Source organism: Halichoerus grypus, chromosome 10, assembly GCF_964656455.1.
Source record: "Halichoerus grypus chromosome 10, mHalGry1.hap1.1, whole genome shotgun sequence".
Classification (NCBI taxonomy): domain Eukaryota; kingdom Metazoa; phylum Chordata; class Mammalia; order Carnivora; family Phocidae; genus Halichoerus; species Halichoerus grypus.
This window is the reverse complement of record NC_135721.1, coordinates 74,811,267-74,826,952: the sequence shown is the minus strand read 5'-3', so window position 1 is coordinate 74,826,952 and position 15,686 is coordinate 74,811,267. Positions and strand designations below refer to the sequence as shown.

At 55.4% G+C, this 15,686-nt stretch overlaps 1 protein-coding gene and 1 long non-coding RNA gene across 15 annotated transcripts in view; one reads left to right on the top strand and one right to left on the bottom strand.

The window, feature by feature from the left end:
- Positions 1-11,498, bottom strand: part of LOC118523922 (uncharacterized) — a 61,817-nt gene extending 50,319 nt beyond the window's left edge. For 4 of the 13 annotated variants that reach the window (XR_013441849.1, XR_013441853.1, XR_013441850.1 and 1 more), the window contains exons 1-5: positions 11,388-11,498; positions 10,350-10,497; positions 7,137-7,407; positions 6,405-6,584; positions 6,058-6,183 (exon numbers count right to left, since the gene is read on the bottom strand). Coding sequence is in view for 1 of the 13 variants with exons in the window: in XM_078056618.1 (XP_077912744.1) it covers positions 6,405-6,584; positions 7,137-7,407; positions 11,388-11,477 (541 nt within the window). In the remaining 12 variants the exon portion in view is untranslated. Of the gene's footprint in view, positions 1-481; positions 2,243-4,992; positions 5,125-6,057; positions 6,184-6,404; positions 6,585-7,136; positions 7,408-10,349; positions 10,498-11,387 lie in introns of those variants that run through there. The other 9 variants (XR_013441855.1, XR_013441854.1, XR_013441856.1 and 6 more) reach the window with 6 other exon arrangements.
- LOC118523925 (uncharacterized) lies at positions 5,448-9,914 on the top strand. 2 transcript variants are annotated; one of them, XR_013441861.1, is made up of 2 exons: positions 5,448-5,605; positions 9,530-9,914. It is a non-coding gene; the product is annotated as an uncharacterized LOC118523925 (long non-coding RNA). The 2 variants fall into 2 exon arrangements; XR_004911340.2 differs by lacking the exon at positions 5,448-5,605 and adding an exon at positions 7,096-7,215.
- Positions 11,499-15,686: the final 4,188 nt, after the last annotated feature.

Sequence of the window (15,686 nt, the reverse complement as noted above, 5' to 3'; positions counted from 1 at the left end):
TGATGTGTGCCCTTCTCTGCCCCGGGTCCTGGTGAGGGTCTCAGTCAGCCCCCTGCCTCACCGCCCAGCACTGAGCCTGAAGAGCACAGGCAACTCTTCTCTTCCTGGAGAAGTGGGCCCGAGGACGGAGGGTCAGGACCTACCCCCCTTCTCATCTCCCTCCTACTCACCCATTCCCCAGCCCCTGTCCTCTCCCTCTCCTCACCCCTGCATCTATCCCTGTGCAACCCTGTCGGCACCTCTCCCACTGGTTTCTAGGGAAAATGGCGGGTCCCTGCCCTGCTCTTAGGCTGGGCTGTGCTGGTGGGAAGCAGAACCTGTACTGGGCTGAGCCTGGGAGAGCGGTGGGACCCCCGCAACTCCCCCAGCTGGAGGGGAGCTCAGCACCCCGTGTTACCTCCGGCTGGCCGCTTCCGTGTGTGTGTGTGTGTGCGCGCACGCGGGCGCACTATGAGGGGAGGGGAGGGAGTGAAATGAAGCATTAGGCCCAATGCCACATTTATTTAAGGGGCACCAAGTTAAAAATAGACCCCAAGTGCCCCCAGCGCAGGCAGCAGGCACGCCGACCTCTGGCTCCGATAGGGAGAGGGATTCCAGGAGCCCTGAGAACTGTCCACAACTTGCAGCCCTCCGCACGACTCCCCGTCCTGCAGATGGATTTGCAATTCTGTCAAGTGTCACGCACACCCCGGCGTTGCTGGGTGGCACCAGTGACGTTTTGTGCGCTTTGCAGATTACAGTGTTTGTAGCAGAAGAGAATAAACTTTAGACCAAGAGGGGACCCCAGCAGGGGATTACTGGATAGCTGCCCCCTTCATACTCCCCATTTTACAGAGGGGACTGACTGAAGTTTCAAGAGAAATGACACTCGGGGCACCTGGCTGACTCAGTCGGTAGAGAGCATGACTCTTGGCCTCAGCGTTGTGAGTTCAAACCCTATGTTGGGTATAGAGATTATTTTATTTTATTAAAAAAAATTTTCTTTTGAGAGAGAGAACAAGTGGCGGGGGGTAGGGGCAGAGGGAGAGGGAGAGATAGAATCTCAGGCAGGCGTCAAGCCCAGCACAGAGCCCAACGCCAGTCTCTATCTCACGACCCTAAGATCATGATCTGAGCTGAAATCAAGAGTCGGATGCTCAACCGACTGAGCCACCCAGGCACCCCGAGATTACTTTAAAAAATAAAATCTTAAAAAAAAAAAAAAAAAAAAAAAGACACTCAAGCTTATGCAGAGCAAGGCTTGAATCAGGTCTCCTAGCTCCCAATTCAAGACTCTTTCCACTGTTACATCATGCTGATCATGTTATATTGCACGTTCGAATAGATTTTGTTCTTTTGTGTTATGTTATGTAATGTCACGTAAGCAGGGGTGGGAATGGGGAGTCGTTGGAAGGGGGAGGTGACAAAAAAGGGAATTAGGCTGAGGTACAGGCCGGGGGCCCATATCCTCCCTGACCCAGATGGAGCTCCCCTACCTGAGCTTTCTCCCCACATCAGGTGTAGTGGGTGTGGCTCAGCTCCCAGCGCCCTAATTAGCACCTGTTGACAGTTTCTGGTTTGTGTGTTATCACCTTGGGTCTGCTTATCTTTATCAGAGCCAAAGGTTGATTGGAGCATTCTGGCTAGGGCTCAAAGCAACTCCACTCTGATTCCACGAAGCATTTATGACCACTGTTAGGAATAACAGCCCTTTTTCCTCCAGATAGCAACCCAAATGTCAGCTTGTCTGAGAGCTGCCCTCTGGAGTGTTGGTTTGATCTCTACCACGCCCACCAAGAAGACAGTGCAGGGTCCTCCCCCCGGCCGACCTCCCGATCTCCAGCCTCAGGCACCTGACCGTGCCAGAACCCCTAACAGAGGCCGAAACCCCTTCCCCTCCAGCCTCTCTTGCTGGGACAAAGTTCCTGAGCCTTATCAGCCCAAGAGGCAGAATGTTAATCTGGCCACCTATGCTCCAGCCCTGCCCCCTCACAGCCGGCCTCCCCATCCAGGTGGGTGGGGGTGTGTACCCATCAGGACAGCAGGCCCTGCACGGCCCCCGGAAGGGCTCATCCTTGGCCTCAGGGGAGATATCTCCTCTGAGAAGTGACCCCAATTCTTCTCTGACACCTGACATTCACACCTGTAACCCCTTGGTCTGGTGATGGCAGAGACGACCTGGATCCTACCCCCGACTCGGCTGCTGTCTCCTTCCTCGGGACCCAGGGCAAGGCACTGCACACCCAGACTTCAACTGCATCACCTGTGAAATGGTAATGGACTTTAATCTGTCCTAGAATACCCTCATTCCCACCGGCACCTGGTCCCTAAGTCTGACCACGCCACCCCCTCTGTCACACACCCACCTGGAACAAGCTCCAAGGCCCTGAAGGCAGCTCTTTGGTGTCTTGAAGCTCACTGGGCCCCACTTACGGCCACCCAAACCCCTTTTGCTATTGGGCCAAGTCTCCAGAGACTACCCAGGGAAGATGAAGATGCCCTGCATGGACGTCCACAGAGATCTCAGGCAGAGACAGGTGCCTGCCAGGGCTGTGTGTGTGTGTGTGTGTGTGTGTGTGTGTGTGTGTGTGCGCGCGCGCGCGCAACCACGCTCCCCGGGCATTGTCTGGAGGGGGCATTGTCCGGGGGCTGGGCGGTTGCCTTTATGGCCAGGCATAAAAGGTAATCATTGACCACATCAATGCCGTCCTGCGCGTCAGTGCCCGCCCAGGCTCGACCCTGCCAGGCCCTGGATTACTTTACAGTCACATAAAAGGAGCCTCCAGACTGGCCTCTGGGGACTTTGGCCCTTAAGCGAGGAACGGGAGGGAGCCCTTCCCTGGAGACGGCCTTTTCTTATAACATTTACTTGGCCAGAGATGAGCCTCCGCCTTTTATCAAACACCACTGGGATTGTGTCGGCCCATCCTGCCTACGCCACAGTCACCATCAACAGGGGTGACCCCCTCACCCCTCCCTCCTCCACCTCTCCTATCAGGACCCACCAGCGGCTTGGATGCAGCCAGCAGCAGCCTGGGGCACCCCTCCCCAGGCTAGGGATTCAGGACACACCTGGGAGGCCTTGTTTCCTCTACACGTTTTCTTTCATGGAGCCCTCCTCAACCCCACAGGGTAGGAACAGAGGTAATCCCCATCTTATAGACAGGATCACTTGGGCTCAGAGAAGTCAAGTAACTTTCCTAAGTCACACAGCAGGTACATGGCAAACCTCCACAATTTCTCATAGCCTCTGCGGCAGTGGTCTCCAGGCCTGTTTGAGCGCCTACTGCTATGAGTAAAAAACAACTCCAAGCACACACCTCTGAGGTACTTATACACATCCGTACATCGTATACATGTACTACTAAAAATCTACATATTAAATAGTAGCAAATGCCTGCACCCCAACGGAACAACCTTTTCTCATCCTATCATTCAAACCAGATCCAGTCAACTTCGGGGATGCTCCCCAAGGCTTGATTCTAGCAGGAGCCCCTGGGGCAGAGAGAGAAGGTGGGGAGTGGGCTGAACTGGGAAGGAAAAGTAGGCCTCAGGCAGGTGAATACATTAAGGGAAGGACACTCCAGACTAATGCTTGAGCAAAATCCAAGAGGCAGAAAATGGCAGGAAAGAAGAACTCTGGGAACGTGAATGGGGATAGCCAGAGACAATGCTGGAAAGGTCAGGAGGGGCTCGAGCAGCTGGCCACACCGCCAGCCCTTGTGTAGAAGGCAGTAGGGAGCCACAGTGGGTTCATGAGCAGCGGTGTGACTTTGCCAGTGCCGTGTTTTGGAAATGTCTCCCAGGCCACAGGGTGGAGTATGGATTACATTCTTAGAAGCTGTCCTTGGAGTTGTAGCATGTGGCCCTTTGAGAGGCACTAGACTGAAGGCCAGTTAAGAGTTGCCACACCTCTTTATCTTTGCACACACTCTGCCCGGCTTGGGGTGACTTGGGCACCCTCGCGGGCCTTGATTTTCTAATCTGTAAAATGGACATATACTAGCACACACACCATGGATGTTATTGTCAGTCTGCCAGTAGGGCTGACGTGCCTGATTCAGTGTCTGGTGCGTCACAGATGCTCAAGAAAGGGCAGCTCCTCTCATTATTAGAACCTACCATTCCCTTTGCTCTGCCCAAAGAAGTCAAACCAACACTCCCCACCCCAGAATCTAGTCTAGACTTTACTTTTGAGAACCCTGGTAAACTTACTACGCCCTCCCTTGCACTCACCTAGCTCTGGACGAATACGGGCAATGCAGCATTAGCCCTTCAGGTGACAGTTACCTGCATGTACATCTGTCACCCCCTGTACCAGACACATAGTGGGCCTGGGTACATTGCTGTGACTTGGTTCAAAGCATAAAAGTGAAATAACACAGAGGAGGAAGAGGAGGAGGTGGCATGTTGAGGAGCACTCTGCTAAGCTCTTGGTGAGCATTATCTTCTGCATCCCCTCACCGACCCCGTAAGGCAGGGATATCAGGCGGGGCAGGCTAGTCTGTGCTGCAGTAGCAAACATCCCAACATTTCAGTGGTTTAAAACAGTAAAGATTTATTTCTCTGTCCTGCCAAATGAGCACTGCAGGTCACCTGAAGCGTTCTGAAGTACGTTTTCCTCACTTCAGGACCCAGGCTGAAGGAAGCTCCCCACCCCGGCAACACCACTGTTCGCTGTTAACCATGGCGGGCGAGAAGGGGATAGGAGAGTTCACGCCTTAGCTTTCACTCTCGTCCCCCGGAAGTGTCAATTCTACTCACATTTCATTGGCCAGAGCAAGTCAGGCAGCCACCCCCACGCCCAGGGGTTAGTGAAGTGCAATCCTGCCAGGCCTGTTCCCAATTCTGTGTCACCGAAGGCCACACAGGCAGGTCATGTCCATCCCTAGCTGTGCTAACGGCCACTCCCAACAGGGTGACTCAAAGCCCCCTTGTGGCAGAGTCGACGCCCCCCATCCAAAGACTATCCACCTCCCCTCTACTCGGGAACCCCCGCCCCCCTCCCCATAACATCAACACACAAGAATCTGGGTCAGTCTTTATGTTCCAGCTAAAGTGAACTCACCGAGGAATCAGCTTTGACTTTGGTTAAGCACGAAAATCACAACCACATTTCACGTCTGATACTGAGGCACTGTGGCTCTGGCAAGCAGCACAGGAGAGTGGGGGGGAAACACAGGGACAGCTGTTGGCTTGGGGTTGGAATTCAATTTCTTACCAAATAATTACATGCTATCTGCGGGCTGCATCACACACTTGAGTTTGTGCCAGAAGGAGTCAGTCCCATGCATTTCCCAGAGCCCATTACCTGTTTTTTCCATCATCATTTGCAACAGGGATTGTGTAGGCTCTGGGGAGGCAGGTCTGCTATGGGGTGTGTGTGTGTGTGTGTGTGTGTGTGTGTGTGTGTGTGAGTGTGCAAGACAGCAAGCCAGAAAGGAAGCTACAAGCAGACAAGGAGCGTCTCTTATGAGCACGATCCCTGCCGGTGGCGAGAAAGAAGGACAGGTCTCTGTCTAGCTTCAGAAAAGCCTTCCTCACTGAAAAGTGTGTGCTAAGCCCGGCTCCCCACGAGATTGTAAAGAAACGCCCTCAACCTCAGGCGGACTTCACTCTGCTCCAGGCAAGTTAAAGATGCACTCAGGCAAAGGGGTGGGGGGCTCAGGGGAGGAAAGATAAGGGCAGAAACAGGCAGAGTTTCAGGCAGACAAAGCAGAGCAAAAGTTCAAGGTCAGAGACCAGTGACATTCAGAGGGCAAACTGGGGACAGAGGCGGGACTGCTGAGGGGCAGGATGGTATTGTGAGGGGGGAGTTGCAGAGGCTCTAGGGCTCTGCTGTTTACCAGCTGGGTGGCCTGGGCAACTCCCCAGCCCCTAGACGCCTCAATTAACTGAGGCTAATGAGAGCCCCCATGTCACAGAATGCTAAATAGGTATGCAGACGAGGCCCTGCCCTGCTCTCTGGGCCCTCGATCGGGGGGAGTGGGGTACCCAGTGAGAAATCCTCCCTCCCTCACTGTCCCAGCAGAATGGAGCCCTGGCCAGGAGAATCAAGTCCAGAGGGAAACTAGTTACCTTGTTAGGCAGAGGTCCTTGTCTTTCAACCCTTCTTCCATTCCTACTGTTATCCCTCAAGGCCTCACTGGCCCCCTGCTGCTGTCCAGGGCCCTGCTGGTGAGGGTTGGGGTGGGGGGCAGGGTTCTGGAGGCAGAAGAAGAAATTCCAGAGCCTGATCTTTAGGAACTCATAGTCTAACTGGGAGGAGGAGGTGGCTCACTACCCAGAAAATGAGGACTAGAACCCATGGTTTGGGGCAGGAAGAGCTCGGGGCCAGGAGGCAGCATCAGGGAAGGATCTGGAGCCTCAAGGATGGAGGGGATGAGTATGGGGGCACGGAGGGGCATGGCAGGCGGCAGACACACCTGGAAGAAAGGTCTGGAGGGGCTCGTGGGGTGCAGTTAGGTGGCGAAGGCAGGATCCTAGTGACAGGAGCAGTAGACCAGGCTGTCGGTTGGGGATGTCCGAGCTCAGGAGCTTATGGTGCAGAAACAGAGGTCTCTGGGGTTTGTTTTGGTCAGGGATGGGGAGTGCAGCCAAAGCATCTAGAGATGGGTACAGGAGACAAGACAGGTGTTGGGGATGTGGGATGCTAAGTTCATGCCCCGCCCCCCAGGTGCAGACAGAGGAAGAGCAAGTCTCTCTGGATGGGGTCCCCACTTCCTCTGTCCAACGGGACAGGCCCTCACTTTACAGCCCCACAGCCAGGCGGAGCCTGGGTTGACAAACGGGCCCTTCCCCCTGACTGGAGGGGCTGAGATGTGGCATTGTTAGGCTGGAAGTGAGTCACAGAGTTTTTCCTTCCTTCTCTTCCTCTCCACTTGGCTCGCCCGACACCTTGTGCGTTCTCTTTCTCTCTCTCACACACACACACCTTTCAAAACCCACGAACTATAAATACGCTGTCCATCTGCACAAAGCCCTCGGTCCAGCGCTCCAGCACTGGGGTTCCGGTCCACGTGCGTATCTACAGAGCACGTGCCCGGGTGTGCGAGCACCCAGGTGCTGCGGAGACTCTGCCGCGCCGGTGTCTGAATCTGTGAGCTCGTCTGTGTGCTTGAGGTCAGGAAAGGTATCTGGGAGAGAGCACAGCGTACCTGTGTCTGTGAGGTCGCGGCTGGAGGAAATTTCCACGGGGGCAGGACTCCGGGCTCCCGGGCTGAGGGCCGGGCCCAGGTGTGCGAGCCGTAGGTTTCTACCCCTGAGGGGTGGGGCGTGGGTGGCGAATGTGTTTGTGCCTGAGGTGTGTCCGCATGGACATCCGCGTTGTGAAGAGGTGGGTGCTGGGCGTGGAGGAAGTGTCTCCGTCTCTGTGCTTGTGTGGGCGTTCAGGGTGTCTGGCCGGGACAGCCTGCCTTGCCTCTGGCTCTGCAGGACATGAAAGGGCTTTAGGACTTGGGTTTGTGACGGAGGCTGGTGTCACATCCTTCGGTTACATTTCCCCCAGCCGGGCCAGAGGGCCAGAGATAAACCCAAGTCAGCACGGGTGGCCGTGGTGATGGCGAGGTCACATTCACAGGGGGTGCTCAGGGGGTGCTCAGGGGGGAAGGAAGCTCATCAGCCTGAGCACTCGGCCTAGGAGAAGAGTGAAGGCAGGGCCTTGCCCTCTCACTCCCTCTGGCCATCCCTCACCTGAGTCCACCCACCATGCAGAGCCCAGCCAGGGAGAACGGGCACCAGGAGCACAGCGTCCACCGGCCACCAGCAGGCAGGACTCAGCTCGGGCACCCCAGCAAGGGTGCCCCCCACCTAGGAGTCCCTCCCATCTGACCCTGCTCCCAAGCAGACCTCAAGCCCCACAGGGCAGGGCCTCTGTCTCCCCAGGGTCCCCATGCATAAAAGAGGGACAATGGTATCTACAGAAAGGGTTATCTGTACCCCAGGTGAGCCTGGAGTTGTGGCCACAGGAAACAGAGCTCAGCATCCAGGCTCCCTTGTCACGTCTCCTACCCTGGGAGGAGGAGTTCAGTTGGATCCGCCCCTGGGGTTGGGGGATGGGGAGGGTGTGAAGATCCTTGGGCCGTCTCTAGGGGGCGCTGACAGGCAGGCAGCACGTGCCTGCACCTGTCAGTGGACTAAATGAGCAAAAAAGACTGGGCAGGCCAGGGGAGGGGGCTTGGGGAGCTGTGTGAATGGGGGACAGAAGTTCAGTGGGGCCTGACGGAAGGGTTTGTCTGTGGGATGTGTGACTTCTGTCACCCACTGGTGGTAGGAAGAGGACAGGGGCGCCTCGGAGAATTCGGTCCCAGGCTCACATGGACTGGGCTCTTTGGAGGGGGTGGCCAGGTTGTCCTTGGGTGCTTGATGAAGTCCCCGCTCCTCCTGGGATGGAGGAGGGATGGTAATGAGGGATGACTGGGGTGTGCCTGTTTCCCTCTCCTCTGCAGGCCTCCCCAGGGCACACTCTCCCTCTAGAGCCCCTCAAGGAGATGGAAATCCCTTACTTCAGCAGCAGGCAGGAGGGGCGGGGACGATCCCCCAGCATGGGCCCTGGAGGGAAGCGTCCCTGGGGGACCCTGGCCTTCCAAACCTGGCTGCCTTCTCCTGGGATGTCCCCGCCGCAAAGCCATGCCCCTCTGTCCCCTGTGACCAGGCTCCCTGCGTGCCTGCCTTAGCAGGAGGGAGGCGGCTCCAGGGTCAATTCTGAACTCTGGGGGGTGGTCCGGGTCCAAGGAGGTGCTGTCTTCCGCTAGCACTGCCCATCCCATAAAGGGCATTTGTGCCCAGGCTACACCGCCCACCTGGGGTTGGGGGGCAGGGGCTGCTTCGAACACAGCCCCACAGTGAAAGCGGGACAAACGCGCCTGTGTGCACCCTGGCCGAGGTGCCGGAGGAAGTGTTAATGGGCCTCCTTCCTGCCCGGCCCATGCCAGCTCCTCGGTGCTCATCCCTCTCCCCTGAAACGCCCGCTTCCGCTCAGTCTCTGCACACCCCCTCCACGTCCCTGGCCACAGACCTGTCCAGCTTTAACAAACATCCCTCTCAGGCTTCGGGTTTATGGCTTTTCCGCGCGCCCTCCTTCATGTGGTCGGGAACCAACGCTCCCCGTCCCCAGAGCGGAGGCCCGGCCTGGGCTGGAGGGGGGGGGGCTGGCCTCGGGGGCTGCGCCTGGCAAAGCAACCCAAGGGGAGGCCGGGATCCTTGCCTCGGACAAGGCCTGGCCAGGCAACAACACAGGAGGGATGAGCTCTGTCCTGAAGGGGGGGTGGGGGGGTGGGGGGGGGGTGGGAGGGCAAGGCAGCTGCCAGAGCCAGGAGGGGTCCCCGGAGAGGACAGGGAGACCATCCCCGAAGGGTACAGCACCAGCCCAAACAGTGGCAAGCTGGCAGCTGCAAAAAGGTGAGCAGGGGTACTTGTGGGCTTTGTTTTTGTTTTTAAATGGAACATTCCTTCAGCACCAACGGTGCCCGGGGCTAAGGAAGCCCTGCGATGTGATGATCCCATTTCATTCTCACAGAAACTCACCAGTACCATCACCCCCATTTTACAGGTGACACACGGGGGCCCAGAGAGGTGAAGGAACATGTGCCCAAGTCTCAGAGCTGGCTAGTGGCAGAGGGAGGATTCAAGCCCAGGCAGCATCTGCGTGTTGAAGAAAAGCCACGACACTATGGGCCTTCTTGTCGGACACTGTTGGGCTTTTGTATCTGGGCCTGGGACTGCCTGCTAGGTGTCCCGGAGTCCCTGGGTCAGCCTCAAGAGGGCCAAGGAGGAAGCATTCAATCCTGGGGCTGTCTGTGCTCTCACACACTAGAGCCTCAAGCTCCCTTAGATTTCGGCATCATCTATATGCTGACATTTCCCACATAAGGGGCCACATTTTTGAATGTGTGTAGAAGCTGTTGAATAAAACCCACATTCATTTAAAAGCGTGACTGAATGTGTACTTGCTCTGGTCATTTATATTTTTTTTCCTCAGTCTGAGGATTTTAAAAGTACCCCTGCCATCACGGGGAGCAGGGAGCGGGTCTGCAGAATGTTTCAATTCTATCAAAGAACGCTTGTGTTCAAAAAGTTCAGAAACCACTCTACAGACTAAGACATCAGTGCCCTGAGAGGTAGCACATCCTGGGCAAGTTTCAGAGCAAGCTGGGGCCCAGGGCCCTACTAAGTGGGGTGAGGCTCTCCTTTTATCTGGTCAAGGCAGCCCCCCACATCTCATCAAAGAAGGGGGGCTGACCCAGGGCTGCAGGGGTGGGACCCTGAGGATCCAACCCAGTGAGGCCACCAGGCTTCGGGGACTAAGGAGCTAGGAGAAACTCAGGGGCCTCCCCAGTCTCCCAGCAATGTGGAAAGAGCCCCAGCCTTACCAGTCATTTGCTTCTCGCCTTTACAGATCGGGCTGGAGAAGAAGCCAGCTATGTATGGACAAGCAGGAAGATGGGGGGCCTTTTTCAGTGGGGAAGGTCCCAGCTTTCCACACAACCGGGCCAAAGGGAAAGACCCCTCCAACTGCCACTGTGGAAGGAAGCAAAGGAAAGACATTTCTGGGGCATTTACCGTGTGCCTGGCACTGTATTTTTGCACGTTAGTATTTTTCTTTTGTTTTTAATCTCAACAATCCTGTAAAGCGGATCTGACAACTCCCATTTCTACAGTTGCACTTCAAAGAGGTTAAAGACTATTAAAAGGCAGAGCCAGCACCTAAACTTGACCCCACGTGGTTCTAGGGGCTCAGAGCTGCTGCAGAGAGGACTCGGGGGGCGGGGGGCGGAGGAAGAGGGGTGAGGCCCAGCCCCCACAGTCCCGGCCCCCGCGAACATCCTCTCTGCCCGCCTTTGTTCACAAAACCGAAAAAGTGATGATGGTTTTCCTTCCTCTCTTTAAGAAAACAACAGAATCAAAACAAACAGAGAAGGGGAACTCCCCTCCTGTAGCTTTTGCCAGAAATAAAAGGAAGAAACAGTCCCAGTCATACTCTGGGCAGCCCTGCTGCTGGGACAGGGCCTGGAAGGGGAAAAGAGAGACCCCCTCGTGAAACTAAAAGCTTCAGCGTCCCCACCTCCTGGTCCTGCTCGGCGCGCCTCCGCCTCACCCCTGCACTCCTTCCCCACCCGTGGCCTCACCACCCCATTCTGACACACACAGCTGACGCAGCTGAAACTTTCCAGAGGGCTTCAGTAAATCCCAAGGAAGGACAAAGAGGAAATAAAAACACACAAGTCCAAGAAATAAAAAAAAGCTCCCAGAGTGCACACTGGCACTGTCGACCCCCACGGTCAGTTTCCACGCATGGCCCCTAGGCCCTGCCCCATTTCCCCCTCCTGAGCTACCTGCCCGGTAGTCCCCACTGAGGCGGTGTTAGCCTCATGGGGTCCCTCCCTTCCCAGAGTCAGGATCCTCTGTACCTTAGCAGCCACAACAGTCAAAATCGGGAGTAGTCCGGGGTTGGAGGTCCTGCAGGATGCCCACCCCGACCCTGACCAGGGCCCTCCCATTCACCACCTAGCGCAGATTTCAGTTCCAGATGTCTTGTGCTGATTGGCTCACGTGGGGTGACTGACAGCCTCAGAGATCCGCCCCCTGCGCGGCCTTAAAGGCTCAGCAATGCATCAGTACCAGGCTTTGGCCTCACGGAAGCGGCCGGTCCGCCGGCCTCACACTTGCGCAAGGACTCTGGAGCCCGCAGGACCTTGTGAACACTGCCTGGGTAGATTAAGGAATTTGTGGTCTAGGTTCAAGGTCCAACTGTAGCTGGGGAGAAACCATGGAGACCACTCTCAGCAAATGGTAAATGAGTACCTTGTCATGTACTCAGTACTGTACTTGGTCCTGGGGGGGATGTGTGAAGACAGATGAGTCTCAGAGTCTCCCAGGGACCTGGGAGAGATGGCGATGGCAGGGGATTGTTCTAAACAGTTATGGGAGACTCTGAATGGGAACTCCTCCCTTCTTGGAGCTGCAGGAGGTCAGAGGGAGAAATGCAGGGGTGATGTTGCTGACTGTGGATTCCTGCGCCTCTGGGCTCCCCCTTGTATCCCAGGGTCAACAGGTCGTGCACTTAGTAGGTGTTCAGTTGGCGGCTGTTGGATGAGCAGGTTTAGTGCGGGTTAAATGAGGTGCATCGTGCATAGGGATGCACAACGCTTGCTGGCTCTCCTCAACATTATGATGATGATAGTTTGTCTTCCCACTGGCCCAGGAAGCTTCTCGAGGGCGGGCACCATGTGATAGCTGCCCTGCATCCTCTCCCAGGTCCCAGCTCAGCGTTGTGCCACTGGGGGAGCTCAGTAATGCTCGCAGACCAGCGCTGATGGGTTTGGTTTCTCCCCAGCCCAGCACCCTCCTCTGCCATCCTCAGCCCCAACACAATTTTACTGTCTCTAAGACCCACTCTATCTGCCTTCCCTGTCACTGAGCAGGGGTCAGACCCCTCCACCACCCTGCTGCATGCATGGCACCTAAGTCTGGATCCATGTGCTATTATTATAGAGCCGTTTCCGGTTTCGGCAACCCGCTCCCAGGAGAGTGCACCCCCCTTCCTGGGGTCTCTGTGGAGTCTGGCTCAGCAGCAGCCCAGCAAGATTTTGATGAATGAATTAATGAATTTGCTCTGTGACCTTGAACAAATTCCCTCTGTCCCGTTCTAACAAGGGGAAAACACTGTCTTGGGTAAGTGGGAAGAAATGTCTGGAGGTGGAGGAGGGCCAGGCAGGGCCTGGAGGAGAATGGAGTGGCTTGTGACACCCACCATGGCCAGATGGGATCAGAAAGGGGCTCCTCCAGTGAGAGCCAAGGCAGAGAATGGCCCCACACCCAGATGTGCCCCGAGTGAGGGGGGATCTTCCCACATGGGGATGGAAGGGCGTGGTCCCTTGGCAGAGTCCATTTTGAAAAGGTCTGTGTCTCCAGGCTCTTCCCATCAGGTAACCTGGTTCCCGAGCTTTCCCACAGGATCCGTCCCACCCTCCTGGCCGTCAGCACCAGCTGTGACCTTGATTCGGTCACCACTCACCCCTGGTCTTCCAAGTTCTCCTCTCTACCCACCAGGGCTTAAGGTGCCACCACGGCCAGGTCCCTGGGAAGGAGCCCAGGGATGGAATCCTGGCTGGCTGACCACCCCACACTGGGGTGTTGGCCCAGGCCGGCGGGTTTCAGCTTTCAGCTTTCAGAGTGTTTTCCTGTCTAGGGCACTTTCTATTTTTCAATACTTTTCCTATCACAGCCAAACAACAAAAAAGGAAATTGGTGAGCCTTCTAAGGGCTGGGAGAGTGGGGGTGGGCAGAACCCACGATGGGAAAGGCCGGAGGCAGGCCTGGAGGGGGAGAGGCCCCTCACCCCCATTCCCCCACCCTCCCACTCCCCTCCCCGCAGGGCTGACTCATTGTTTTGCAACAAACAGCAGGCAGCCAAGCCCTGGCAGTTTCTCGAAGTCCAGGCTGAGTTCAATCCCGGCCCTCCCAATGGCCCAGCCGGGCCGAAACGATTGGGTTATCTCCGCCCGCATCCCCTTTGTTTGGGGGCGGCCACTTGCTCCCCCAAGGTAAACAAAGTCTGGGCAAGTGCGAAAAGGAGGCACCCGTTTATCTCCTGAGGCCACGGAGGCCTGGCGGGCTGCGGAGCGGGACTCTTAGAGATCCCCTTCCCCGAGAGAAGCTCCCCAGTGGAGGGGAGGGGCTTCAGAGCACGACATCTAGAGCCCGGTGCCTGGGCTCAAATCCCAGCTCTGCCACTTACTGCTGGTGACCTTGGACACCGACCCTATCTGCCTCCACCTCCCTATCTGCAAAATGTCAGGATAATAGCATCTACCTCATAGAGTTGTGAGCATTGTTGAGTTCATATATATAAAATAATGTTAATTTTTTAAGAGTTACATATAAGAAGTGTTAAATGGGTTGGGGGTAGTCTATAAGTAATGTTACATAAAATAAGCCCAACACCCAAGGCCAGGCTCTGAGGGAATTTCCCAGCCCCAGCCCCACTTCCTTCACTCTGCATCCCTGAGCTGAGGGCATTGATGGGCCCCAGCAGGATAGGCACTGAGGCCCCAAGCTCCTTTTCAAATGGAAGTTGTGCAGGGGTGGAAATCCTCGAGGGAGGTAGGCGCCAGCCTGGGAGGGTCTGACCACCTGAGGGGTTGCACAGAGAGGCTTTTTGGTTTCCTGCAAGAGCTTTTGGAATTTCATAAAGATACCTGCAGGGATGGAGAGCCCACAGGGGTGAAGCGATGGGGGTGGGGGGCAGGGCTGCAAGCTCTCCCTGAAATCCAGCAGTGGGATCTGTCCTGCCATTTTCTTTTCTGGGCTGATTTTCCCCAAGAGCTGACTTCTTAGGCTCAGGTTCCAGGTTCAGATCTTGATTCTGACACTTACTAGCTGGGAGACTTTGGCCAAGTTACTTCCTCTCTCTAAAGCTTCATTTCCTTGCCTATAACAAGAGATAATAATCCCGCCTTGTATAGCCAGCAGGAGATCGAATGAGGCAACACAGGCAAAGCTCGTGGTGAGGTGCCTGGGTGCAGGACCAGGGCTCCGTCAGTGGAGGACCTGTAACCCACCCCTGTCCTTCTCTGGGACCTGGGAATCTCCTTACCTCCAGCCAGACTCCATTTGGCAGTGCATGCCCATCTCCACCCTCGACCCCACCCTGCTTCCTGCATCCTTTCCCATGAGTCTGAGGGCCTGAGACTGGCTTCTCAGCCTCTTCCTTCCTGGTTCCCTAGTGCTGCCAATGTTGCACAGTGTTAATAGTGCCCAAGAGATTGGGGCTGACATCCACTCTCCTCCCTCACCAGCACTAGGACCCTTGGTCACAAGTCATGGGTCTTCTCCAAGCCTCTGTCGTTAGGTCACTCATCCGGCAAATACCCCTGAGCACCTGCTCTGTGCCTGACGCTGTAGAGGGTGCCACAGGTACAATAGTTAACGGAATAGAGAGTCATAGTCTAGCAAGGGAGACAACTATTAAATGTATATCCAAAACATACTTATTGAGTGCTACAGAGAGTGAAGGGTGCTATGAGCTAATATTTTCTGGAGGGCTCAAGAGAAGGTATTCCTGAGATTTAAGCCAGGACATGAAGGATACCTAAGAATGAAAAGAGCTGGGGAAGTAGAGGGAGGGAACAGTGTATAGACAACAAATAGCACATACAAAGGCCCTGAGGTCACAAGACTTTAGTACCTGAAAGGAGTCTAGTGAGTGAGCAAAAGAGAGACTCAAGCTGAGGTTGGAGGGTAGAAACGACCAGCTCTGATGGGACCACATAGACCTTGGGGAAGGTTTTGGACTAGAACCACTGAGTAGTTTTAAGGAGTGGGGGAATGTGGTAAGAGCTCCTTCAAAAATGTCTCCAGCAGTTGAATGGATAATGGCTGGGGTGGATTCTGGGAGATCAAGGAGGAGCCTATCTTTCAAGAGAGAGCTGGATGAGAGACAGCAGAGGTGGAGAGAAGGGGACATAACCCATGCTTAAGGAGTAGGTACGATAGGAATTGGTGATAGGGGAGGTGTAGAGGTTGAAGGAAAATGTGTCAAAAAGGACTCTCAGGTTTCTGCTGCGGGAAGCTGGGTGGAGGATAGGGCTAGTTCCAGAGAGAGGAGACCCCAGGGGAGAGGCAGATTTGATGGGAGGGAAGATAGCAGGAGCTTAATTTTAAACATCTATGTCTAAAATACATTTCAAAAAATTTTTTAATTAAAA